This window comes from Ochotona princeps, chromosome 8, assembly GCF_030435755.1.
Source record: "Ochotona princeps isolate mOchPri1 chromosome 8, mOchPri1.hap1, whole genome shotgun sequence".
NCBI lineage: Eukaryota > Metazoa > Chordata > Mammalia > Lagomorpha > Ochotonidae > Ochotona > Ochotona princeps.
The window spans coordinates 16,680,622-16,707,643 of record NC_080839.1 but is presented as its reverse complement, the minus strand read 5'-3'; the positions used below and the strand labels follow the sequence as shown (position 1 = coordinate 16,707,643).

Sequence of the window (27,022 nt, the reverse complement as noted above, 5' to 3'; positions counted from 1 at the left end):
CCCTGGCCGGCCCTCACCCGGTCCCCAAGCCCCTAGGACACCGTCTCCGCTGAGATGACCACAGAACAGCTCCGACTCTGTAACTCCTTGTCAGCTTCAATTTTGTTCAGCTCTTTTTTTTTTTTTTTTTCCTTCTCTAGGATTCTTTTCATGGGCAAAACCAGGGCACCCGCAGGTGGCCATTTTAAAGTGAAAGCTTCGCGAAGCAGCCCTTGTAAAGGAGCTCTGCTGAAGCTCGGCTAAGACCCTGCCCCCACGAAAAATAAATATTCACTTAACACTCCTTCTCGACAGGAGTCCATCACGACGCTGCCAACAGCCGTTCTTTTTCTCTCAGACACCTGGGAAGCCAGTCGGGGCAAGGTTAGCCTCTCCGACGAGGAGGCCAGAACGTGGCCTCCGCCGTGGCGTTCAACTAAGGCCAAGGATGCCTCTTACAAACTTGAGCGGGGGGGTTGGGGTAGGACGGCAACTGTTTAAATCGGTAACGGCGCTGGTACTAATCAGCTTCCAGCCATTTTCGTTACCCCCATTAACCAAGACATTACTGACTGGGCCAGCGTCCTTCAGATTTCTAGTTGTCCGCAGCTGGCAGAGCGGGGTGGATAAGAAGTGTACGATAGCCAGTCAGAATGGCCACTTGCACAAGGCTGAGCGTCACGGGCTGTGGGGGTCACCGGGCACCGAAAAGCCGGCTGGCCAGGAGGACCCCCGGGGCCAGAGCGGGAGCACAAAACCTCGGCGATTGCCGCCGCCGCCGCCAGGCGGCGCGACCTCGCGGAGAAACGTAGCAGCCAACGGTCGGGTGGGCGGTGCCATTTCACAGCATAGGGGGAGGCATTCCGTAAAGCCCCGGTCGTTCTGTCGCCCACCACGATTCAGAAGGGTGTAACGACTCGAGCGACTCATGCTTCCACATGCTTTATGATCTAACCGCTTCCGGGGCTAGCTAGGCAGACGGGGGCGGCTTCCGTGGCCTGGTCTCCCCCCGTCTGGCGGAGTGGAGCAGCCCCGGCTCGGCCGGGCCCGCGCCGCCTTCCCCGCCCGACCTCCGCGCTGGGCGCTCATTGGCGCGCGGCGCCGGGGGGCGGGGCTCGAGGCGGGCGCGCGCGGGCGCCGCTCTATAAATACTGGGCCGCGCTGCCCGGCCTCTCGTTCGCTCCGCGCCGGCCGGCCGTCCTCCGTGGAACGCAGTCGCCGCTGCTCGCTCGCTGTCCTCGGCTTCCCCTCTGACCACTACCCGCGTCAACATGAACGGGCAGCTCAACGGCTTCCACGAGGCCTTCATCGAGGAGGGCACGTTCCTCTTCACCTCCGAGTCTGTCGGGGAAGGCCACCCAGGTGAAGGAGGACGGGGGCCCGCGGCGGGCGGAGGGACGCGATGAGGGGCGCGGCTGAGGCCGGCCGGCGCCGCGGGGCAGCGGGGTCAGCGCGCGCGTCGCCCCGGGTCGGCCGGGGAGGTGGACGGAGCGGCGCGGCCGTCCCCTTCTTCTCCCCTCGTGGCGCCGCCGGTGCCGAGCGCGTGGCCGCCCCTCCCCCGCCCATCCGGCACGCGGAAGATTCCAGAAGACGAGCGGGGCGGCGGGGGTTGAGGGGGAGGCCGGGGCTGCGGCCGCTCGTGCCTGCTCCCCACGCGCCGGGGTGCTCGCGAGTGGGCGAGCCGGCCTGCGCAGGACCGCGGCGGGAGCGCGCCCCGCATTGCAGCGGCCAGCACGTGTGGAGCGGCCCCGAGGACGCCGGCCGTGCCCTTCGGCGTCAAGGTGACAGCCTCCCGGCTAAATATAGCGCGCGGTGGAGGCGGCGGCCCTTATTTGGGCTCGGCGGAAAGGAAAAAAAAAATATAAGGCTGGGAAGCGTGGAGGAAGCGGGCGCGGCCGTGGCGTGGGCTTTCCTTTTAAAGGCGGCGGTGGCAGCCGCTAGGCGAGGTCCTGCCTCACGTGTCTGCCCGCTGGGCTTTGTCCACTGCGCCGCCGCCATGATGGGCCCGGCTCCACGTGAACGGGTGAAGGCGGTTTCCAGGAATTTCCGAGGGCAGCTCGGTCCCCGCGGCGAGCGTGCGGGCAGCCTGGGGCGGCAGTGGACGCCCGAGCGCTGCCCGCAGGTGCCCGAGGCCGGGGGGTCGGCTGCCTGGCCTGCTGCTTCGCCCTCCCTGACCCGGGTGTGGAACCCACGGCTTGTGACCCGGCGTCTACGTCACAGGCTTTTTCTTTCCTTTTTTTTCTAACACGGCTTGTACATTGTCTTGGTTTTGCTCGCCTTCCCACCAATCAAGACGAGGATTAAGCATATTTGGGCTTTTTCCAGGCTTGAGTTCTTGCCCTTGCACAACTGTAACAGCACCAAATAATTCCTTCCTGCTTAAATTAAGGAAGGTTGTGTTTCCTGTCAGTTGTTGAATTCTGTTGCCCAGGTTGTCTTTACGGAGCAGCTGTACAGGTGGTCGTAGTTGTCCCACACTCCAGGTGTGCTGGGGATTTTGATATTCCTGTGGTTCTCTAGTGTTCTTTAACAAATCAGATAATTCACTTAAGTGCTTGGTTGTATAATGCATAGATGTTAGAACTGTGAGCTTTGAGTACCCTAAGGGTTAATGTTCTCCTGGCTTCTGCATTTGGATTTAAAAGTGCCTTGAGTTTCTGCTGTAATCTGTTAACAGTCGCTCTGGTTAATGAGGAGAATTGTTTGGTGTATGAAATCAAGTACCTGAAGTTTTCAGATGGGACTGGAATGCTCGTTGAAAGTAAATCATAGTGAAGTAAGATATTAAGTAAGGAAAGTTTTGCTGGCTGGTATGAATTGGTGAACTTAGGCAACTATTAAGACCATGGTGTCAAGTTTTGAAATAACTTGTAGTTTACCTCAGGCAAGTGGATTGTGCTGAAACAGTGCTTATGTCTGTAGAAAAGAGGCATGACTTTCAAGAATACCTTAGAATGAGCCAGAAATTTCTTTTTTCCAGATAAAATTTGTGACCAGATCAGTGATGCTGTCCTTGATGCCCACCTTCAGCAAGACCCTGATGCCAAGGTGGCCTGCGGTAGGTGTGGATTGTGTGCTTGTGTGCGTGTCTGCTGAAGGACCTCAGGAAAAGAGGTTTGAGTATGAGCTTTTCTCTTCTAGAAACTGTTGCTAAAACTGGCATGATCCTTCTTGCTGGAGAGATTACATCCAGAGCTGCTGTTGACTACCAGAAAGTGGTTCGGGAAGCCATTAAACACATTGGCTATGATGATTCTTCCAAAGGTACATTAATGATTATTCTTGGGTGCTTCCCCTCACCCCATACTACATGGAGAAGTTGGAGCAACTGTGTAGTCGGAATTTTCCAGTAACACAAGTTTGATTCTTTAGTACCAACCCTATTCTGTTCTCCAAAGTATGGTGGTCTGCTTATACGCTGAGGGTCCCCTCTTCCCCTGAGTAGATAGATCCCAAGTGCCCACCTGCCACCCCATGGCTGCCTGACATCTCAGTATAGGGCTATATACAGTACTATGTGTTACTATGCATACGTATCTAATAGAACTTTTATGGTATGAGCATAGTGCCTCATGTTAATGTGGATTTTAGCTGCTGTGGGTGTCTTTTTGTTTTTTGTTTTTGTTTTTTTTAAGATTTATTTTTAATTGGAAAGTCAGATATACAGAGGGGAAGATCTTCCATCTGCTGGTTTACTCCCCAAGTAGCTGCAACAGCCAGAGCTGAACCTATCCGAAGCCAGGAGCCGAGATTAGAACCAGCACCCATATAGGATCCCCTTGCATACAAGGCAAGGACTTTAGCCACTAGGCTACCACCCAGGCCCACTGCTGCTGTTTTTTAAGAGTTTATTTGGAAGAGAAGGTAACAGAACAGTGTTTCACTTCCCAAATGGCCACAGTGGCCAGGGGAAGCCAGGGATTTTCATCCAGGGCTCCCACCTGGTTGGCAGAGAGAGGGGAGCTGTGTAGGTAGATAAGGAGCTCCTGCATCTGTGTGTGTTCATGTTTGTCAGTACTAAAAACTCCAAGCAATGCTCTGTGGTTCCCCCTCCCTGCTGAACAGTGTGTTCTTTGCTTATAGGATTTGACTATAAGACTTGTAATGTGCTGGTGGCGCTGGAACAACAGTCACCAGATATTGCTCAAGGTGTTCATCTTGACCGGAATGAGGAAGACATTGGTGCAGGAGATCAGGTACTTGGTACAGGCTCTTTGCATCTCTTCCGATGTTCAATTCCGAAGCTTTCATCACATTAGGGACTTTTTCTTTTTCAGGGTTTAATGTTTGGTTATGCCACTGATGAAACGGAGGAGTGTATGCCTTTAACAATTGTGTTAGCACATAAGCTCAATGCCAAACTGGCTGAACTCCGCCGCAATGGCACTTTGCCTTGGTTACGCCCAGATTCTAAGACTCAAGTAAGTGATAAAACTAAATTGTTTGACTACAGCAAGTTGGGAAACAGCATTTGTCTTGGTTCATTCTAACTTCACTAGAGAACCAAGAGCAAAGCCCTTAGTACACTGGAATTCTGATGACCTGTGTTGCCTTTAAGGTGACGGTGCAGTATATGCAGGACCGAGGTGCCGTGCTTCCCATCAGAGTCCACACAATTGTTATCTCTGTTCAGCATGATGAGGAAGTTTGTCTTGATGAGATGAGGGATGCCTTAAAGGAGAAGGTCATCAAAGCTGTTGTACCTGCAAAATACCTTGATGAGGATACAATCTACCACCTACAGCCAAGTGGCAGATTTGTTATTGGTGGGCCTCAGGTAATGCAATTTATTGTTTGGGATCTTGCGTTACTTAAAAAATTCTTGCCACTTTAACCTTCTTTCCAGGTTTTCTGAGGCCTGCCTGTGAACCTTCTGAGAATACTGACTGGATCTAGAACCACCTGCTGGGACAACATGAAAGTGACTTTAAATCCTGTATTTCAGGGTGATGCGGGATTGACTGGCCGAAAAATCATTGTGGACACTTATGGTGGTTGGGGAGCTCACGGAGGAGGTGCCTTTTCAGGAAAAGATTATACCAAGGTGGACCGCTCAGCTGCTTATGCTGCTCGTTGGGTGGCAAAGTCCCTTGTTAAAGGAGGTCTGTGCAGGAGGGTGCTTGTTCAGGTGTGTATCTTAATCACCCGTGAGAGGGGTGATTACATCAGTGTTATCAGATGCGGCTTTCAGTCACTGATTTATAAAATTTGAATTCTTTTAGGTCTCTTACGCTATTGGAGTATCTCATCCATTGTCTATCTCCATTTTCCATTATGGTACCTCTCAGAAGAGTGAGAGAGAGCTGTTAGAGATTGTGAAGAAGAATTTTGATCTGCGCCCTGGGGTCATTGTCAGGTAAAGATGGTAAAGCCTATTGCTAGTGAAACAGTAAGGGTGTGTGGCTGTGTGTGCACACACACATGTGCACGCTACGTAAATCTGAGGCTGTGAAAGAAGATTTCAAGTGGGGACGCATTCCTAGAACATGTTGATGCTTAGTAAGTTGTCTTCAGGAGATGGCTTAGTTACTTGAATCTAAAGTTGTACTTATCCTAAGGGTGTTACCGATTTCTTAAAAGTGGGATTTTAAGGCTTGGTAAGTATTTCGTGATCACAGATAAGCTTCTGAGTTTTCTGACAAAGCCAGGGGTGGAAAAACAAGCGCTATATTTACTAATAAGGACTATGCAAGGAGTTTGGACACCAGGGAAGTAACAAACACTTTTGCCATAAACTTTTTTCCTAGCATACCCCAGAGAACTGAACTCTATGCCAGAGCTCTTGAAAATGAGTCTTGCTGATTGTTTTTGCTTTATTTTAATTCAGTGATACATATTAAGTTATGGACTTGTATATTCCAGGGATCTGGATCTGAAGAAGCCAATTTATCAGAGGACTGCAGCCTATGGCCACTTTGGTAGGGACAGCTTCCCATGGGAAGTGCCCAAAAAGCTTAAATATTGAAAGTGTTAGCCTTTTTTCCCCAGACTTGTTGGCGTAGGCTACAGAGAAGCCTTCAAGCTCTGAGGGAAAGGGCCCTTCTGACTAAATTCTCCTGTCCTCTTCCAGCTCCTGCTAAGTTGCAGTCACTCTAGTCAATGACATGAATTTTAGCCTTTGTTGGGGGACTGTAAGTTGGGCTTGCTATTCTATCCCTAGGTGTTTTGTCCACCATTATAATGAATTTAGTGAGCATAGGTGATCCATGTAACTGCCTAGAAACAACACTGTAGTAATAATGCTTTGAAATTGAACCTGTGTGCCCTGTTGCCCAACCCTCCAAAGTCCTAATTGCCTTGAGTTACCCACCAGATGCTGAAAATGTCCTTGTAATGTGCACGTAAAGTATTTGTAGTCCACTATAGCTTCTGTCTGGCATTGCCACAACCCTGTCAGCATGAATTTGTAATGTCTTGAGCTCTATTATGAATGTGAAGCCCCTCTTTATCCTCCCTGTAACTCAGCCCATTTCTAATTATGTAGCTCTTTGTCAGGGAGTGTCCCTATCCAATCAGTCTTGCATGTAACGCAAGTTCCAGTTGGAGCTCTAGCCTGACATAAAAAGGCAGTTACTATTAAACCATCTCCCTGGTGCTTATGCTCTAATGGCCACCTCTAACAGCACCAAATTAAATCTCTCCACTTTCAGCTGTCTTTTGGAGGACGTACGTAATAAGGTTTTTACTTAGCAAACCAATCCTATGCATGGTTTCAGCACTAGCCAAACCTCACCAACTCCTAGCTCTAGAAAAACGGGCACTTGGCACCCTTGTGATGTCATACAGAGAAGTCACAGGGCAGTACCTGAGGGTCTGTAGGTTGCACACTTTGGTACCAGATAACTTTTTTTTTTTCTTTATAAGAAAGACTGAGTACTCCACACTGCACAATAACTCCTCCCAGGGTTTTAACTTTGTTTTATTTTCAAAACCAGGTCCAATGAGCTTTCTGAACGGCTGGTGTAGCTACAGAGAAACCAGCTTTCTTCAGAGAGCAGTGCTTTTGGCGGGGAGGAGGAAATCCCTTCATACTTGAACATTTTCTAATTGCTTATTTATTGTATTCTGGGGTATGGCGTAAGTACAGAGAAGCCATCACCTCAGATGGCAGCTTTTAAATTTTTTTTTTTCTCTCAACACCATGATTCCTTTAACATGTTTCCAGCATTCCCAGGTAGGCCAAGGTGTCCTACAGAAAAACCTTGGGTTGGACCTACAGGGGGTCTGGCTGGTGTCAACAGAAGGGAGGGCAGAGCTGGTGCAGCTGGCCATGGAGGAAGCGGACTTGGCTGGTGTGGTACAGAGAAGCCAGCTTGTTTACATGCTTATTCCATGACTGCTTGCCCTAAGCAGAAAGTGCCTTTCAGGATCTATTTTTGGAGGTTTATTACGTATGTCTGGTTCTCAATTCCAACAGTTTAATGAAGATCTAAATAAAATGCTAGGTTCTACCTTAAACTCTGTGTGCATTATTTCTTTAAAGGTATGGATGTGATCTAAGCATTGTATAAGCTGACCTCATTCCTCAGATCTGATTGTGCAGGCATTTACAGGTTTTATAGTGCCAGCCCTTTAGTCCCTTTTTATCTGTTTCACTGGGAAATTTTAATGCTTAGTCTTGGCAATTAAACCAACCCATTGTGACTTAAAAACACAAGGCAGTACAATTGCCTGGAATGGGTCTAGGGTAAAGTGGTATTGCAGTACATCAGTGTAGAGGTGTCTGAGCTCTCCAGGTCCAGGACACAGGGCATGGAGGAGAGCTGAGAAACGCAAGCCAGTTTTTGTCTCCCTTGCACATAGCACCTACTGAAAGTTCTTTCCAATTCCTTATTTAATCACCCGTTCACTAAAAGCTGATAACCAAATGGTAAGCTTGTTTTGGGGGGGGGAAATATAATGAACCACTGAAGTTATAAGTTAATGCTAATGAAGCTTACTGACATAACAAAGGGATCAGAACTGTAGTGAAGATTGTATTAAAGTTGAGTTTCCATGATCCTGAAAACATGGACTCTTTGGCAAGTTCAAAGCCATCTGTTATCTTTGAATAAAATTACATGGGGCTAGTTATTAATAGCTTGAAAGGTGATAGTGCCCAGCATGTAGCAAGACATTTGTAAAGTTGGCTATTTTCGTAAATGTCTTCAAAGAGCAAGTCATTTTAAACTTTGCCACTTTAAGTAGGGTGGGCTTAGTCCCTCCGTTTTTAATACCTGAAAAGCAGAGTGACGCATCTATCTGCTGCTTTGCTCCAGTTATAGCAAAAGCTGGGGCCTTAGGAACCTGTTTGGGCCATCTTCCTTTGCCTTCCCAGAGCTCCAAATCTTAGTGTGTTGCTGTTGCAAGCGGCAGTACCACCTTCTCCATTTTCACTGGGAAAATCCATTTATTTCCTTGGCTCCTGTAAGGCTCACTCAAAAGGAGCTTTGGACAAGGGCAAAAGATTGTAAGAAGTTTTCTGGACTGCACTGCATAGGTAATGGGCCCAGCACCTTGCTCCCCTAGAACTCTGAGTGCACAGGATCAGCAAGTGGCTCAGGCTGATGAGAATTTGAAGAGTCTCTGGTTGCAGCTGGCTCAAAGGGTCGCAGGTTTGCATAAGTCACCTCTTGGGCGAGTTGTTCCAGTGAAGGGCGACCCAAGGCCAGATTTCGAAGTGAAATACAAGTCATTAGGAAGCTGAAAAACAGGAAAAAGGTCATGTGGCTTACAGTTCAACAGGCACATAGGAACCCTCTGCCAAACAGCTGGAAAGGTACCCCTGACACGTTGGTTGAGATGCCATGGAAGGGATATCGGGGAGGTGAAAAATGGGCTGAGGCACATCCTTCTGCAAATGATTCATGGGAGAGTAGAGAATCTCCAGAGCCCCAGTGTTTGGGGAAACTTTCTACTGCCTACAGACTGGGACAAGTACTGAGCAGAAGTACCTGCGGCGAAAGATGTAGAGTTTGCGCAGCAAGAAGCGGAGCAGTCGCTCGTGGAAAGGGCTGTTGCGCCGGCGTTCAATCTCTTGAAGCCTTTGCTGGCGTCTAAGAAAGGTCTGAACCAGAGGCGTGGGCTCTGGGCCCCCTTTGACCTCCCCTTCCAACAGAGGCTGCAGCTCGGGAGGCAGAGGCCCTGTCTCTGTCCAGAAGATAGTGAAGAGAGCAATCACCAAGGCAGCTCTTTCTGTCCCTTGGACTCCCCTTCCGAGATGGCCTCGAGTTCAGTCTATCTAGATACTCACTCAACCCGTTTCTTGAAACCAAAGGCTGCTTTAACCCATTCACACTCACCAGTTCCATTCTCAACCTTTTCCTTTAATTCCTGCAGATGGGCCAGGTCTTGCTCCAGTGCGACCTCTGTGGTGTTGACATAGATGTACATGTAGCAGGAAGGACTAGATGACACCGTGTACACCTTATGGTACTCACCAGCAGGCAGCTGATCAAGCGGATTGGGGGAGAAAGAAGCATTTCACTCCAAGTCTCCTGCCAGCCTGTGAGCTCCCTATTTGGCTCTGCCTGGCATGTTTCACCTTCAGGATGCCGAATGAGGAGCAGGCATTTGGCAGGGGCCAAGACACCGTTTGCAACACCTACAATCTCATTGGAGTGCCTGGGTTTGAGTCCCAGCTTTGCTCCAGATTTCAGCTTCCTGCCAGTGCACATCCTGGGAGGCAACTGGGAATGGCTCAGGTAGCTGGGTCCCTGCCACCTGCGTGGGAGGCCCAGATCGAGACGGGCCAGTCCTCGCTGTTGTGGACATCTGGGGCACTAGATGGGAGTTCCCCGATTCTCTGCCTTGCAAACAAGTTGTGTAATGGATCCTGGTTGTCCTCACTGCTCCAGAGGCCCTTGAATTTTGCAGTCCCACTACATTACTGCTCTGGGGAAGCAGCTGCTCTTTGTCTAAACGACCGCTTTCATCTCAACTTTCTGCCCTTGCTATTCCCAAGCAAATACCTGCATTTTTTCTCCCTCCTGAAGAGTCTGATTCTTGTGCTCAGCCACCAGCTCCACAGTCACCTCCCCCTGCAGCAGCTGGATGCTCGTGTTGCCCAGGTCTTCACTCACAAAGTTCTCCAGGTGCAGTCCTGCCAGGGCAGCAGGGTTTACCAGGTCAGAACAGAGAGCTCGCCCCTTCACCATCCACGCCCCTCAGACTTCACAACCATTCTTCCCACCAGGAGTGCACTGCCTGTGGCCAAGGGAGCCCATTTTGCTGCATACCAGGGAAATCGGCGATGAAGACCACCTCGGTGTGGTTGTCCAGGCTGCTCCTGATTTCCTGTAACTTGGTCCTCCAGGGGGATAGGTCCATCAGGAGTGGCTGCAGCCATGGTGTGCGCTGGAAGGGGGACCAGACAGCCTGAACAATGTCCACACGAGGGTCAAACAGCCTTAGGAAAAAAAGCAAAGTTGTAAGGAGGCCACAGCTGCCCGTCCAGCAGAACTTCTGTGCCTTTTACCACTGCTCCCAGGGAGAGGAATAGAATTTCCAGATGCAAGAAGCAGCTTTATGTCAGCATGTCATGGCCAGTCCACGGCAGAGATGGGGAAGAGATGCTGGAGCACTGGGAAAAATCATGGTTAGTGACTTCTAGAGAAGGCCCTGTGTTAATGATGTCTGAAAGCTCTTTTTTCTCCTGGATGATGGTGCCCCCTGCTGGAAGCAACTAGCAATACCCACAACTAGATGAACCAGAACATGCACTAAAGAGACAACCATTTAAGCCAAACACACAGGCAGCACAAGGCTGTAGACCTTGGCAAGAGAGCAGCACTTCCTTGTTCTCCCACTCTCTGCTCCCATGGCCCACCTCTGCTGGAAGCGGTCATTGATGGAGACCCAAATATCAAAGTAGATCTGGGGCTCAGTGACATTGTACTTGGGAAGCAGGCGACTCAGGCAAGTGGCATACTGCTTCAGCATGTCGGCATGATCCTTCCATCGCCGGCTCTGTGTGAACACCTGCCCCAAACCCCCATGTTAGTCTCACCTCATTGTTTCCAATCTCTCACACAGGTCACAGGCTGCCAACAGGACAGAATAGCCTAATGCAAAAACAAACGCTCGACTTCGGGGGTGAATTTTCCATTGCTGAAATGGTGGGACTTGTATTTCTTTAATCTCAATTCAAGCAAGTGAAAATCACTACCCTACAAGATCAGGGGGCAGTACTATGGCGTAGTGGGTTAAGTCACCACCTGTGATGTTGGCACCCCATATGTGTGCCTGTTCAAGTCCCAGCTGCTCCACGTCTAATCCAGCTCCCTGCTAATGTGTCTGGCAACATAGCAGAGGATGGCCCAAGTATATGGGCTCCTGTACCAAATGGAAGGCCTGGAAGGAACTCCTGGCTTCAGCCCAGCCCAGCCCTGGCTGTTGCGCTCATTTGGGAAATGAACCGACACAGGAGATTTCTCTCTCTCTCTCTAGCTCTTCAAGTAAATAAATCTTAAAGGCAAAAACAGCAGCTAATCTAGCGCTTGAGAAAAGGGCCGAGCAGGCTCAAATTTGTTTCACTTCCTGATGTGTGTGTAGGATCAAACCAGGTCCCAAAGTTGAAGGGGTCTTTCACACAATCAACTGTCGGCAACAGATGCCTCACCCCGGGGTTCAGGTAGCCCAGCTCGCCCGTGCGGCCATCACGGTAGGTGATCTTCACGTGTTGGTGGGAGCGGGAGTGCACCATCATGTCCCAGGAGTAGCCGTACAGCCCATTCGTCCAGTTGTTGTAGCCCTAGAAAGTGGGGCCGAGGGGAAGAGGGAGGGGTTCAATGCTTCTCGCACTGGTCCCGTCCCCCCTGACGACAGGGTGTGAAACTGGCCCAGCGCTTTCCCTACTGTTGGCTGCCCTGCAGCTTTCCAAGCCCAGGCTCTGCTGCCCTCCCTGCCCTCACAAACCTGGGTGAGGAAGTGGGAGTAAGGCAGGAAGAGCTGTTCCAGGAGGTAGAGCAGGGTGAAGAGTGTCCCCAGCTGATGGCGTAGTCCCGGCTTCTGGCCTCCTTTGGCCCGACTCCTTTTATACACACAAGAAGTGCTGGGCTGCGGGGCGGTCTTGAGGGGCAAAAAATCTTGCAGCCTTTTGGGGCAGTGAGAAACCAGCCTCCTAGGCCACTCAGGGGAGCAAAAGAGAGGACTGCTGGCCAGCATGACATAGGGAAACATACCTAGGAAAGTAAGGAAAAACAAACACCTCGGCATTAGGAAGATTTACACCGAGGAGATACAGAAAAAAAAAAAAAAAGATCTTCCATCTACTGGTTCACTCCCCGAGTGGCTGCAATGGCTGCAGCTGAACTGATAGGAAGCCAGGAGCTTCCGGGTCTCCCACACGGATGCAGGGCCCCAAGGCTTTGGGCTGTCCTTGACTGCTCTCCGAGGCCACAAGCAGGGAGCTGGATGGGAAGTGGGGCTGCCAGGATACAAACTGGTGCCCATATGGGATCCTGGCACACTGCAAGGTGAGGACTTCAGCCACTAGGCTATCACGCCAGGCCCTCGTATGCTCTACTTAAAATGAAGTATGTTCTGAACCTCAGGATACAGAGTATTCCTCACCTAAAATTCCTGGAAGCACAAGTGGTTCAGATTGTGGAGATTTCCAGGTTGTAGAATACTTGCATGGAAGCACTGGTATTGTGGTGTTGTGGGTTAAGCCTCTGCCTAAGGCACCAGCATCCAAATCAGGTGCCAGTTCAAGTCCCAGCTGTTCTACCTCCCATCCAGCTGCCTGCTGGCAGCCTGGGAGAACAGTGGAGGATGGCTTGGGGCCTTGGGCTCCTACTCCCATATAGGAGATTTAGAGGACCCCACCCTGGCCTTTCTGGCCATCTGAGTAGTAAAAAAAAAAAAAAAAAACAGTTGTAAGATCTGTCTCTCCCTCTTGTCTCTCTCTGAAACTCTAGCTTTCAAATAAATGAATAAATATGGGAGAAAAAAAAGAGAAGAAAAACAAATTTATAGATTTCATTGGTTAGGATCCTTAACTCGAAAAATCCAAAATCTAGGGCCAGTGGTATGGCTGTGGCACAGCAAGTTAAACTGTTCCTTGCAATGCCAGCATTCCACATTACAGAGTGCCAGTCCATATCCCCACTGCTTTTTTTTTTTAAGACTTATTTTATTTTTATTGCAAAGTCAGATATACAAAGAGAGACAGAGAGGAAGTTCTTCCGTCTGATGATTCACTCCCCAAGTGACCACAACAGCTGCTGCTGTGCCAATCCAAAGCCAGGAGCCAAGAGCTCTTCTGGGTCTCCCATGCAGGTGCAGGGTCCAAAGGCTTTGGGCATCCTCGACTGCTTTCCCAGGCCACAAGCAGGGAGTTGGATGGGAAGTGGAACTGCTGGGATTAGAACAAGTGCCCATATAGGATCCTGGCATGCTCAAGGCGAGGACTTTAGCAGCTAGGCCACCGTGCCAGGCCTGAAGTGTTTTATTTTTATTTGAAAACCAGGACTGGAACAGGGGTGGCTAGACAGAATGGCACCAACCAGCATGTGTGTGGGCTGGATAGTGGAGCTGGTTGGGTTGAACTACGCTTCAATGCCCATTGCCATGTATGAGAGCTGAACGGGATGTGGGACAGACTGGACTAGTCTGCTACACGTACTGGCAAACCAGGGTAGGGGGTGGGCCTGGTGGGGGTTAATGTGGGTCACTCCGACTAGGCTGCAGCTCCCACTGGTTTATCTGAGGGCCAAGTGTGTGCTGGGCAGAATCAAGATGGACTGCAACACCCACTGGTTCCAGTGGAAGACAGGGCTGGAGACAAAACCAACCCAGCAATTGCAACCACAAGCTGATTGGGGCGATGGACTGTGCCAGGCTCTGTACTTGCAAGTACACACAAGAATCTGGGCCCGGCGGCGTGGCCTAGGGGCTAAAGTCCTCGCCTTGAACGCCCCGGGATCCCATATGAGCGCCGGTTCTAATCCCGGCAGCTCCACTTCCCATCCAGCTCCCTGCTTGTGGCCTGGGAAAGCAGTCGAGGATGGCCCAATGCTTTGGGACCCTGCACCTGTGTGGGAGACCCAGAAGAGGTTCCTGGTTCCTGGCTTTGGATCGGCACAGCACTGGCATCTGCGCTCACTTGAGGAGGGAATCAGCAGATGGAGGATCTTCCTCTCTGTCTCTCCTCCTCTCTGTGTATCTGACTTTCCAATAAAAATAAATAAATCTTAAAAAAAAAAAAAAAAGAATCTGGTCTGGGATCACCTCAGACTAAGTTTCTTTGGGAATGTCCCCAATCGAACTGCCAGACTCAGAACCCCAACCATGAAGAGAAGTGCAGGTTCCATGGTCTGCCATGGAGTACAAGGGTCAGAACTGAGCCTCCTCAGGGGCTCAGACGGAGCAGTGGAGAGCATAACCAGCTGCACATGGAGGATATGGCAGTCTATTGGAACCTGCAGAGGACACTTGGCACCACAACAGAGGACAGAACAAACCAATCAACTACCTCAGCTAGATGTTGGCAGTGAAAAACTGGGCAAACAGAAACTCTAAGATGGACTATGTCAATCAGTGGATTCTGCAGCGACTTCACCGTGCTGGGAATAGTCAGCGTGGCAGCAATTCATAACTGTTGAACTATCAAAACCACTTGAGCAAGCCCCTTGGAGCATGCCCCACACTGCGGACCTGGGATGGGTGGGAGGCTGGGAGGGGCTTCTCCCTTTATCTCCCCATTTACCCCAGATACAGAAAAAAAAAAGAGAGAGAGAATGTGGAAATAATAGTCTTAAACAAAAAAGAAAAGCAGAGTTAGAGAAGAAGAGACAGACATCTTCCACCTGCAGGTTCACTCCCCAAATGGCTACAATGGCCAGAGCTAAGCCGATCCTGAGCTGGGAGCTAGGAGCTTTTTTCAGGTCTCCCATGTGGGTGAAGGGTGACAAAGACTTGGGTCATCTTCTGCTTTCCCAGACCATAGCAGAAAGCTGGATTAGAAGTGGAACAGGCCCTGGCACGTTAGCTCAACTGGCTAATTCTCCACCTCCAAGTGTGATCATGTCATACGTGCACCAGTTTGTGTCCTGGCAGCCCCACTTCCCATCCAGCTCCCTGCTTATGGCCTGGGAAGGCAGTCAAGGACATCCCAAAGCCTTAGGACCCTGTACCTGCATGGAAGACCTGGAACAAGTTCCTAGCTACTGACTTCAGATCAGCTCAGCTCTGTCCTTTGTGGCCATTTGGGGAGTGAATCAATGGATGGAAGATCTTTCCCTTTGTGTCTCCTCTGTATAAATTTGCCTTTCCAATGAAAATTAAATCCAAAGAAAAAAAAAGTAGTAGTAGAGTAGCCAGGATATGACCAAGCACCCAGATGGGATGCTGGCATCACAGGGCAGAGGATTAGTATGCTGTACCACCACACTGGCCCACCCCTTCCCCCAGCTCCCTTTAATGCACCGAAGAAAGTAGAGGAGGATGGCCCAGGTACTTGGGTCCTTGCAACCCATGTGGGATACCCAGATGGAATTTCAGGCTCCTGGCTTCTGGCTGGATCAGCCCCAACTATGGTGACCATTTGGGAAGTCAACCAGTGGACAGAAGATCTTTTTCTCTTTCAAATAAATAAGAGTATAGTAGATTAAGCTGCCACCTGAAGGGCATCCAATATAGACACCAGTTTGAGTCCCAGCTGATCCGTTTGGGATCCAGCTCCCTGCTAATGCACCTGGGAAAGTAGTGGAAGATGGCCTGAGTGCTGAAGCCCCTGCCACCCATGTGAGAGACCTGGAAGGAGTTACATGATCCTAACTTTGCCTGACCCAATCTGGACTATGTGGTCATTTGGGGAATGAACCTACGCACGAAGATCTCTCTGTTCTTCTAAATCTGCCTTTCCAAAAAGGCACTTAACAATTCTTGTAACTCAATCTTCGAAAAATTCAAAATTTGAAATGTTCAACATTTCAGAAAGATTCAGATTTTCATTTTAGGGTTACTCAACCTGTACTTGCTTCTCTTGGAGACCCCTTACTATACAATACACTGAGCCCATCCGCACCTCCAGGTATTCCTGCCTCGGGGACTGCACTGGGCTCAGCCTAGCTCCCACTCCCAACACCACCTCCCCGCTCTCACACACACACTCTGGCTAGTCCCACAGACACTGACCAATGCTGAAAAGCTGGGAATTCATGCAATGGAAGTAGGACACAAAGACGAGGCCAGTGGATCGTGAGGCATCGAAGAACAGCAGGAAGCCAGCCAGGAGGTCAAGTAGCAGTCCACCCCAGTGCACCACGAGCAGGCTGGTCAGCTCCTCAGACAGCACCAATCTGCAGACACGAGGACTAGGGTCAAGTGCAGGCCACTGGGGAATGCAGCAATCACAGCACATGGGTGGCACAATGTGCCTGCTACCCCTCCAGTAGGGAACTGAACTGAGTTGCCTAAACCACCCACAAAGGCAGACCACAGTAGCTTTCCACCCCGTTTACACCTTCACACTTCAGGCATCCAGTTTCCAATATACCCTATGGACTGAGCAAGGTTAGATCTCCCAGAACAAAATTTGAGAAGGGGTAGGGTGGGGACAGACCCCTCATAGAAGTCTGTAGGAGGAAGAAACGTTCAGGATGGAAGGTTGGAGCAGGTGTTTGGCATAGCAGCTAAGGTGCCACTTGGGACACCTATGGCCCAGGTCAGAATGCCTGGGGTCAAATCCCAGCTCTGCCCTCAGTTGCAGGCTCCTGTTGATGCGCACCAGGGAAGGCAGCAGATGATGACGGCTTCATTAGTCGGTTCCTTTCTACCCACATGAAAGACCAGGATTTCAGTTCCTAACCCCTGACTCAGGGTTGGCTCAGCCCTGGCTGTTACAGATCTGGGGGGTGATCCATAGGATGGACCCTCTCATTTTGTCTCTGCTTTTTGAATTAAAACTAATAATAATACATTTGTTTTAAAAGTGAATTTTTTAAAATTTTATTTATTTTTATTACAAAGTCAGATATACAGAGAGGAGGAGAGACAGAGAAGAAAATCTTCCATCCGATGATTCACTCCCCAAGTGAATGCAACGGCCGGTGCTGTGCCAATCCGAAGCCAGGAGCCAGAAGCTTCCTCCAAGTCTCCCACACGGGTGCAGGGTCCCAAGGCTTTGGGCCATCCTCAATTGCTTTCCCAGGCCATAAGCAGGGAGCTGGATGGGAAGTGGAACTGCCAGGATTAGAACCGGTGCCCATCTGGGATCCCGGCGCGTTCAAGGCAAGGACTTTAGCCGCTAGGCCACGCCGCCGGGCCAAAAAAAAGTGAATTCTTGGAGCCAGCGTTGTGGTATATAACAGATTAAGTTATTGCGTGTGGGACCAGAGTCGTAGCCTAGCGGTTAAAGTCCTCACCTTGCACACACCAGGATCCCCTGTGGGTGCTGGTTCTAATCCCAGTGGCTTCACTTCCCATCCAGCCTCCTGCTTGTGGCCTGGGAAGGCAGTCAAGGATGGCCCAAAGCCTCAGGACTCTGCACCTGTGTGGCAGATCTGAAAGCGGCTCTGGGCTCCTGGCTTCAGACCAACTTAGCTCAGCTCTGGCCGTTGTGGTCACTTGAGAAGTGAATCAACATACAGAAGATCTTCTCTCTATCTCTCCTCTTCTCTGTATATCTGACTTTCCAACTAAAACAATTTTAAAAATTAAAAAAAAATCACTGCATGCAATGTCAACACTTCATATGGGTGCCAGTTCAAGTTCAGCTGCTTCACTTCCGATCCAGCTCCCTGCCAATGTGCCTTGGAAAGTAGCAGAGGATGGCCCAAGTCCTTGGGCCCCTATTCCTACACAGTATATATGCAAGAAACTCTGGGTTCCTGGCTTCACCCCAGCCCAGCCCCCATGCCAGCTGTTGGGAGGGAACCAGAGGATGAAAGATCTCTTTCAGCCTCTCTTTCTTGACTCCTTCAAATAAGTAAATGTTAAATAATAGTAATAATAATAATAATTGAAGGTGATGTTTTGTCTAGTACAATATGTCAAACTTGGGCAAGTGGGAAATAACAGGGAAGAAGAAAGAAAACAAAGTAAAAGAGGAGCTGGGAGGAGGCATGCAGAGAGGCAAGGCTCCAGTGTGCAGGCGGTAACGGTTTTGTCAGAGCAGAAACAGTGGCTGCCCAGCTCCGTGCCTTGGCTGAGCAGCCCTGACCAGAGGCCAGGATGGCAGGACGGAGACCCAGACATCAGCCAGGGCAACTGCCAGCGGTGCTGCCTGTTCCCCAGGCCACGTAGCTCTGCTCTTCCCCTTCCCACAGAATTTTTCCTCCCTCTTGTCCACCTGACCTGACCAGCAAGCTCTCGGGAGCAGGTAAGCCTCAGTTCTCTGATGTTCTGCCTCTGCTGAAAAGGCAGATTGGTGAACAGAGCACTGCAGGTGGCACATGTGGACAAAGCAGAAAGCAGGCATCACTGCAGATGTAAGGGTTAACTGTAAAGGTGACTGTATTCCTAGAAGTCTGGAATCTCCAAAGAGACACCTCCATCCTGTTACGAGCAAAGCTCCTGTTTCCTGAAAGACCAGGAGGCAGGCAGGAGATAGGGATAATCTTGGAGTTTTGGATTTGCAGGAAAGACAGCTACCTTCAAGGCACGCTATGTTATTACTGTCTGCGTTGAAATTATATGATTAGGACCCCCAAGCCTATACGTTGTAAATTCCTATCGCATACTTTCTGTTTTGTGTCACTGTTAGCCTCTAATCATGTACTTGTTTACCGTCACATAGCTTTTGATTCTTTTACTATAAAAACCCCATGATTATTTCATTCAGGGCACTTCTTGCTTATGGCAAGAGGTTGCCCCTTGGACTAGACAATAAAATTATCTCACTCGCCTTGGAGTCTCGCTCAGATTCAATGAACCCCAACAGCAGATCCCAGGGAGACGGGTCACCTGCTCCGGACCCAGGCCTCAAAGCCAAGGCCCTGGTCCTGACTGCCACTCACTTAAAGGGACTGAACAGCCAGTGCCGGGACAGGTGTTCCATGGAATAGCCTTCGACCCAGTCTGCATCCAACTTCTTCACACCCGCAATGAAGTACACAATGAAGATCTGAGAACACAACACACAACAGCCAAGTTCAGACAAACAGCACCTTGTTATCCACAAAGATTAAGTAAATTCTCATCTCAGTCCAGTGCTCGAGAAAGAATAGATCCATTCATCTCAAAGAGCTACTTCTCCAACACGCATCCCCAATGCTCTGGACAGCAGACCCAGGACAAGGCCCCCTGGAAGGAAGCAGGAAACCTAGAGGCACTCCCTTCCCTTGCGAGGATTCTCTTCTAGCAAGCAGCAAGCTCTGACTCTTTCTATGGCAAGGTGACAGAACTCAGAGATTAGGGTGATTGGAAAAAAATGAAAAAGCCAGGCGAGTTTTATAGCAAAGCAGTGGGGTAAGGAGAAGCTGCAGAGAGGCAGAAGGAAAATGCAGGCAGGAGATGACCACACTGACCACAGGCTGCTCCAGTGCCTCCTCCCTCTGCCCTCGCTGCCCTTACCTGGCCTCGCAGCATGGCATAGTTCCAGAGGGGCACATGGGCATTCCTCTTACGGGCATTCAGCAGGCCATCCACAGACCTATATATACCAAGGAAGACAAGTGTGCAGGACGCTTTTTTTTTTTTTTTAAGATTTATTTTATTTTTATTACAAAGTCAGATATACTGAGAGGAGGAGAGACAGAGAGGAAGTGGAGCTGCCGGGATTAGAACCAGCGGTCATATGGGATCAAGGCGAGGACCTTAGCCACTAGGCCACGCTGCCAAGCCCGTGCAGGACGCTTTTTTAGTCCACTTTACTCTTAACAGTGAGAATCCCTCTATCCTAGGAACATCTCCTATGGCCTCCCCTATTCTATGGGTGCTGGGAGGCACTTAGAATTAACATGAGCAAATATAACTATCATGAAATCATACAAGAAGTATTATTTTAGATGCTTGACTTCCAAGGAAGTTATGCCCTGACAGCCCACTACAAGTCCAAAATATCAGTTAAAAATGCACTCCATGCACCTGGGAAGGTAGGTTAGTGAGATGCCTGGAGCAGCACACCCATAGGGGAGGCCCAGAAGTAGCTCCTGGCTCCTAAATTGGGCCCAGCTGGGGCCAGCCTTTGCGGTCATTTGGGGAATGAACCAGCGGATGGAAGATCTGTCTCTCCTTCTCCCTCTTTTAAATAAATTTTTAAAAAAAGAATTTAATACGTTTAATACATACAAACACAGCAAGTGTTTGGCACAGTGGTCAAGAACTCACTTGGGATAAATGTCCACAACCTATGTTAGAGTCACTGCATTTAAAGATTTATTTTTTGGGCCCGGCGGTGTGGCCTAGCGGCTAAAGTCCTCGCCTTGAACGCGCCGGGATCCCATATGGGCGCTGGTTCTAATCCCGACAGCTCCACTTCCCATCCAGCTCCCTGCTTATGGCCTGGGAAAACAGTTAAGGACGGCCCAAAGCTTTGGGACCCTGCACCCGTGTGGGAGGCCTGGAAGAGGTTCCTGGTTCCCAGCTTCAGATCAGCGCAGCACCGGCCGTTGCGGTCGCTTGGGGAGTGAATCATCAGATGGAAGGTCTTCCTCTCTGTCTCCTCCTCTCTGTATATCTGACTTTGTAATAAAAAATAAAATAAATCTTTAAAAAAAAAAGGAAGAGAGGCAGAGGGAAAGATCTTCTGTATGCTGATTCACTCTCCAAATGGCCACAACAGCCAGAGCTGAGCTGATCCGAAGCCAGGAGCTTCTTCTGGGTCTCCCACATGGGTGCAGGGTGCCAAGGCTTTGGACACTAATCAGCGTCTACATGGGATGCTGATGCTTTCAAGGTGAGGACTTAGCCATTGAGCCGTCACACAGGTCCAACACAGGGTTTTGAATAGGAAAATATTATTCATGTTTAACATAGAGGAAATCCCTCATTAAATAGTCTTTTCTTTTTCTTTTAAGATTTTTTTTTAAATTCGAAAGTCAGCTATACGGAGAGGAGGAGAGACAGAGAGGAAGATCCTCCATCTGCTGATTCACTCCCCAAGTGGCTGCAATAGCTGGAGCTGCGCTAATCTGAAGCCAGGAGCATGGAGTCTCTTCCAGGTCTCCTACGCGGGTGCAGAGTCCCAAGGCTTTGGGCTGTCCTTGACTGCTTTCCCAGGCCACAAGCAGGGAGCTAGATGGGAAGTGGGGCTGCCAAGATCAGAACTGGTGTCCATATGGGATCCTGGTGCATGCAAGGTAAGGACTTTAGCCACTAGGCTACCACACTGGGCCCCTTTTCTTTCTTTTTCTCTTTCTTTGTCTCTTTCTTAGATATAAAAGGCAGAGTGACAGAGTGATCTTCTATCCCTGATTCACTCCCCAAATGGCTGCAACAGCCAGGGCTGGGACAGACAATAGCCCGGAACTCCATTCCATTTTCCCACATGAGTGACAGGGGTCCAAGTGCTGGGTTAGCATCTGCTGCCTGCTCAGGTGCAATTAGCAGTAAGCTGAATTAGAAGCAGAAAAGCTGAAACATAAACCTGCACTCCAACAGGGAATGCTTAGTATTACCAGTGGAGGCTTAACCTGCGGTACCACAACACCAGCCCTTTTCTCTCTCTTTCTCTAAGATGTATTTATTTGAAAGGCAGAGTTACAGAGAGAAGGAGAGGCTGAAAGAGATCTTCCACACACTGGTTCATGCCTCAAAGGCCACAATGGCTGGGGATAGGCCACCAAAGTCAAGAGCTTCTTCCAGGTCTCCCATGTAGGTGCAGCGGCCCAAGCACGTAGGCCATTCTCTATACCTTCCCCAGGTGCATTTAGCAAGAAGCTAGATCAGAAGTGGAGCAGGCCAGGTCTTGAACTGGCACCCATGAGTGGTTCAATCCACTACAATACAGTGCCAGCCCCAATACCAGTCTCTTAATGACAAGTAATTAAGTGGGGAAAAGTTCACAAAAAGCTGCCGGCCTGTGGCATAGCAAGTAAAGCCACCATCTACAGCACAGCATTCCTGAGTCCTGGCTGCTGCACTTCCAACCAGCTCCATGCCAATACATCTGGGAAGCAGCGGAGGATGGTCCAAGTTCTTAGGCTGCTGCACCTGCCTGAGAGACCTGAAAGAAGCTCCTGGTTTTGGCCTGGCCCAGCCCTGGCCACTGTAGCCATTTGAGGAATTAATCAGTGGATGAAAGATGAACCTCTCTCTGTGTGCTTCTTCCTCTCTGTAACTCTCTCAAATAAACAAACCTTAAAAAAATAAAAAATGCACAGGGCCTGGCGCGGTAACCTAGCAGCTAAAGTTCTCACCTTGAATGCGCCAGGATTCCATATTTGTACCAGTTCTAATCCTAGCAGCCCCGCTTCCCATCCAGCTCCCTGCTTGTGGCCTGGGAAAGCAGTAGAGGACGGTCCAAAGCCTTGGGACCCTGCACCTGCGTGGGAGGCCTGGAAGAGGCTCCTATCTCCTGGCTTCAGATTGGCTCAGCTCCAGCCACTGTGGCCATGTGGGGAGCAAACCAGAAGACGGGTGATCTATGTCTTTGGCTCTGCCTTTCAAATGAATATTTTTAAAAACAGTGGTGGGGAAGGGAATCTAACACAAAGAGTGAGACATTGCGTTCCACTTAACAATAGAATGCCTGCCACCTTGTCTCCAATCCCTCCTCCACGTCCCTGCAGAGGGCCACCTAAGCCACACTGGAGACAGGGTCACCTCCTCCCAGGACAGCCCAGATGGGTCCTGTGCCTCGTAGTGTTACTGCTGGCTCTAACTCTGGGCTCACACACAGTCTGCTCCCGTCACCACGTGACTACCCTTGACAATGTGAAATCAGCTTTGTCTAGCTGTGTGCTTCTCTAAGAAGCTCAGAGGACGTGGATGGGCCCTGGCAGGACGGGATGGAGCCATTTTGCTTTTCATCATTGCAAGGAGCAGGCCTCTCCTCCTCCCAGCTCCATCCAAACCATAGGTTCACCATATAACTCAGCAAAGCATGGGGTGAAAGTACACTTCCTGGGGCAATTTCCAGGACTTCACCATCTCCCACCATGTCTGGGAAGCACCCTGCCCGGCCAGCCCCTTCCCTATGTCCCTGTAGCTTCGTACCAGTAGTGGTTCGCATCCATGAATGTCAGCTGGAAGGCCAACAAGCCATACAGATAGGAATGGTTGTTCCATGACGTCTTGTCCAGGAGGAACACGTACCAGTATGGCAGCAGGAACAACACACAGCTCAGCCGGTAACACAGGCCCAGCATCATGCCCAGTGCCCCTGGGATTTGGATGATCAACAGGTCAATGGGGTGCCCACAGGCCCAACTTCCCTGGCCTGGGCTGTGGCTGGGATTAAGGCATTTTATCACATTATGAGTAACAACTAAAGGTTATTTTAAAACGTTGCAAACATGAAAGTCAAAGCACCATAGACCTTGGTCATTCAGCAGCATACTGCTGATGTCCATGTTTGGACCAGGCCAGCCAATACTCCCATCGTTTCTACAGTTCCCCTCACCCAGAAACATGACGGTATAGACCAGATACATCCAGTCCAATGGCAGTGGGCGCAGGGCATCCAGCAAGGGAAAGCGGCACACGTCCAGCCCGTCCAGATAGCGTCGGTCCAGGGAACTGAGGCCCCGCTCCTGGGGAATGTCCAGCACCATCAGGAGCCCTGAGCAGGCAAGAGGAGAGGGGCCCCGTGTACCTCAGGGAAGGCACACACTACCATGTACTACATGTACTCCATGCTACACACACTACCCTGTCTGGCTCCAGGCTCACACTGTATTCCTGATCCTGGCCCTGCTGTCGATTCAACAGTGACTGAAGCAGAGGAAGTACAAAACAAATTGGACAACCACTCCACACAGCCAAACAATGACAGCAAAAACCTGGGCAAATCGAGACTCTAAGGTTGACTATGTCAGCCAATGGACATTGGCAGGATTTCCTCATCCTTGGATCAGCAAGATTGACAGTATATCAGAATCGTTGAAACCAGGTGGACAGAATGCTCAGAGCATACACCACATCAGGGACTCTGGGCTGATATTGAGTGGTCATTCCCCATCCCTGGGTACTGGGACAGTTGGGAGGCTGGGTACAGCTTCTCTCTTTATCTCCCCTTTTCCCCCAAAAGAGGAAGAAACAGAAAATTTGGAAACAATAATCACACTCACTTTTCCCTAACCCTAGATCCTTTCTACCCTGATCAACTATGTAAACATCATCTAAACTTTAAAAATTTACAAAAGTGACCGAGTGCCTACTGGAGGCTTCGCACTGACAGCTGTGTGATCTAATGGTCCCTGGACCTCATGGAGCCAACTCCCTGTTTGGGAACAGGAAGGTCAGTAAACTTAGCAAGGCGGCAGGAAGGAGTCGGTGGGGAAAGCATGCATTTTGTGTCATATTTTGTAGAGATGCACCCTTACTCCGCAAAGGTACTCTGGGAGTGCTTCAAAACCATGACACATGGGGGCTACACTTCAAGGGCTGCACACACAGGCAGCCAGCTCTGGATAAGGCAGGGTATCTCAAACTCACCGGTTAGTCACTTTGGGGACTAGTTAATTATTTGCCAGGAGGCCTATCTACTGCATAACAGGACTTCTAGAGGCAGTCCCAGGATTCCACAGATGACAGCAAGCAGCTGCTCCTCCTCCCTCCACCAGAGGGAGGACTGCCCGCAGCTGAGGACCATGTTTGGGCCAAGCGACTATCTCAGTACACCTGTAACCCATCCCATCGATGGGTGTGGTCTAGCCCACAAGTTAGGAAGCTCCAGACCACGAGGTCCCCATGAAATTGACCCATTACCCTTGCTCCATTTTTTTTCTGAAGCCTTGGCCCAAGTTCCTAGGCGATTTCAGACCAGCGGCAAACAGGTCCCTGTTCCTCCACAACTGTGTCTGATAAAGGCATCAGATCAAAGCATTTCTGGCTTGATGCTAAACTTGATCATGCCCCCTTCCACTAAGCAACCACGCAGTGGACAGCCCACATCTTCCCACCCTCAACTACCTAAATAGCCTCTACCACCCAGAAAATAGACTCACCAAAGAGAAAACGAAAAACGGCCAGGCTGGCGGGGTCTGTAGGTCGGTTTAGCAGGGTAACCAGCTTCTGCCAGCTAGATACATCTGCCCCCTCAAAACCCAAGAGTTTCTTCATTCGGCTCTCCTGCCTGGACCGCGGGCTCTCCTCAGCTTTGTCTTTCTGTACTTTATCTGCAACAAGTGGAGATAATGTGGGGGTGGAGGCGGTCTCCTTTCCAATCACAGACATCACAGCCTCAAACACAGCCCACCTGGGTTGTTCTCCCCAGTGATCTCCGCAAAGCCTAAGTGCAGAGCACCCCTTCAGACCACTCCACGTCCCAGGCCCCCCGACAGGACAGACTTCCCAGGGCAACGCCCCCCAGCCCCTACCCCGCCAAGTCGACAACCTCCTGAAGCTGCACCTTGCTGTCTCCCTCAACACGCCCCTTCCCCCCGCGAAAGCCCCTCGTCACCAGGTCCCACCAGACGTCCTCCCGACCCTGGCCGACCTGAGCCCGGCGGGGGCTGCGCAAACCGGGCACGCAGGGCCATGGCTGCACCCAGGCAGGACCACGGCAGCCGGCCGCGAGCAGGAGGTGCCGCGGACGCGCGCTCTCATAGGCTCTACCTCCCCGACACGTCTACACCCGCGTGGCCGGCCGGAAAGCGCCGTCACTGTCGCGAAAGGCCCTGAGCGGGGCGTCAGGAGGCGGAGTAAGGAGCCCTGGGGCGGGGCCTGAGATGGTGCAGACTGCGCGTTCTGGGGTCCACTCACAGCCCAGGTCACTGTCTTAACGCCTGCCGAGCCCTTGCTGGTCTTTCAACGCTAAGGGCTTGCTGGTTTTTCAATGCTAAGATTTTGGGCCCAGTAGCTCGGGTTCTTGCCTGACCCATTTAGGCCTCGCAGTGCTCTCCGGTCAGGTGAGCAGACAGATCAGGTATAGACAGTTCAGGGCTCAGGAGGAAGGACTGTCCCTGCTCAGGATGAATGCTTAGTGTGAGTCCTTAGTTCGATGGCATAGTAGGTCAAGCCTCCACCTATGGTGCCGCTGGTTTGTGCCCTGGCTGCTCACCGTTATCCAGCTTCCTGCTAATGTGCTTGGGAAAGCAGAGGAGGATGGCACAGGTCCTTGGGTTCCTGTACTCATGTGGGAGGTCCATAGGAAACTCCTCATTCCTGGCTTGGGACCAGCCCAGCTGCAGCCATCTCAGCTATTTGGGTCTCCTCTCTGTAAAATCTGACTTTCCAATCATAAATAAATAAATATTAAAAAAAAAAAAAAGATTTCCAGCTTTTAAAAAAAAAAAACAAAAAACCTGGAAGGGAAGTAGAGCAGCCGGGATTAGAACCGGCATCCATATGGGATCCCGACACGTGCAAGGTGAGAACTTTAGTCGCTAGGCTACCTACCATACTGGGCCGCCGAATGGGTTGTAACTTTTTTTTTTTTAAGATTTATGTTTATGTTTATTGGAAAGTTGGATTTACAGAGAGGAGATAACAGACAGAAAGATTTTCTGTCTGCTGGTTCACTCCCCAAGTGGCCACAATGACCAGAGTTTCCCTTCCAGCTCCCTGCTGGCAAGGAGTCGGTGGGCCAGTATTTCCCGTCACCTGCCTGGAAAAGCAGGACGGCCCAAAGCCTTGGGACCCTGCACCCACGTGGGAGACCCAGAAGAGGCTCTGGGCTCCTGACTTTGAATTGGCTCAGCACCAGACTGTTGGGGCCACTTGGGAAGTGAATCAGCAAATGGAAGAGCTTCCTCTTTCTCTGTATATCTGATTTTCCAATAAAAATAAATAAATCATTAAAGAAAAAAAGAATTCATTTAATGTATAGTAAATCTGTTACTTGTTTAGATAATAGCATTTTATGAGGTATATTTTTCACACACAAAAAGACTTGCTTTTACACGCACCTGGGTCCTCATGTCTGCTTCAAGCAGTCCTTCTCCACAGAGAAAAGGGGAGACAGAAAGATCCTTCATCTACTGGTTCATTCCCCAAATAGCCACAAAAGTCGAAG

At 50.2% G+C, this 27,022-nt stretch overlaps 2 protein-coding genes across 3 annotated transcripts; one reads left to right on the top strand and one right to left on the bottom strand.

Moving 5' to 3' along the window:
• Positions 1-1,167: 1,167 nt before the first annotated feature.
• Positions 1,168-7,437, top strand: MAT2A (methionine adenosyltransferase 2A). Of its 2 annotated transcripts, none has more exons than XM_004590721.3 (9): positions 1,168-1,341; positions 2,960-3,037; positions 3,121-3,243; positions 4,063-4,175; positions 4,257-4,400; positions 4,538-4,756; positions 4,925-5,107; positions 5,202-5,335; positions 5,842-7,437. In XM_004590721.3, exons 1-9 carry the CDS (start codon positions 1,251-1,253, stop codon positions 5,942-5,944), a joined length of 1,188 nt encoding a protein of 395 aa, XP_004590778.1. In that variant the 5' UTR covers positions 1,168-1,250; the 3' UTR covers positions 5,945-7,437. The 2 variants fall into 2 exon arrangements, with proteins under 2 accessions (XP_004590778.1, XP_058523664.1); XM_058667681.1 differs by lacking the exon at positions 1,168-1,341 and adding an exon at positions 2,397-2,462.
• A 1,001-nt stretch (positions 7,438-8,438) lies between these two features.
• Positions 8,439-25,651, bottom strand: GGCX (gamma-glutamyl carboxylase). The gene is made up of 15 exons (XM_004590722.4): positions 25,505-25,651; positions 25,014-25,184; positions 23,468-23,626; positions 23,062-23,227; positions 19,477-19,555; positions 18,921-19,027; positions 16,099-16,262; positions 11,875-12,140; positions 11,579-11,710; positions 10,787-10,938; positions 10,197-10,366; positions 9,930-10,060; positions 9,261-9,408; positions 8,913-9,108; positions 8,439-8,661 (listed from the first exon to the last, which is right to left on the bottom strand). Exons 1-15 carry the CDS (start codon positions 25,545-25,547, stop codon positions 8,484-8,486), a joined length of 2,262 nt encoding a protein of 753 aa, XP_004590779.2. The 5' UTR covers positions 25,548-25,651; the 3' UTR covers positions 8,439-8,483.
• Positions 25,652-27,022: the final 1,371 nt, after the last annotated feature.

Bases quoted from the DNA above. Each gene is read 5' to 3' on its own strand.
- GGCX (XM_004590722.4), bottom strand. From the start codon at position 25,547: ATGGCCCTGCGTGCCCGGTTTGCGCAGCCCCCGCCGGGCTCAG. The intron at 16,263-18,920 runs GTGAGTGGCAGT...TCGTGTCTGCAG, and splicing joins TGGCTGTTCAGTCCCTTTAA to ATTGGTGCTGTCTGAGGAGC. The intron at 12,141-16,098 runs GTCAGTGTCTGT...TTACTTTCCTAG, and splicing joins TTCCCAGCTTTTCAGCATTG to GTATGTTTCCCTATGTCATG.
- MAT2A (XM_004590721.3), top strand. From the start codon at position 1,251: ATGAACGGGCAGCTCAACGGCTTCCACGAGGCCTTCATCGAGGAGGGC. The intron at 1,342-2,959 runs GTGAAGGAGGAC...TCTTTTTTCCAG, and splicing joins TGTCGGGGAAGGCCACCCAG to ATAAAATTTGTGACCAGATC. The intron at 4,401-4,537 runs GTAAGTGATAAA...GTTGCCTTTAAG, and splicing joins GCCCAGATTCTAAGACTCAA to GTGACGGTGCAGTATATGCA.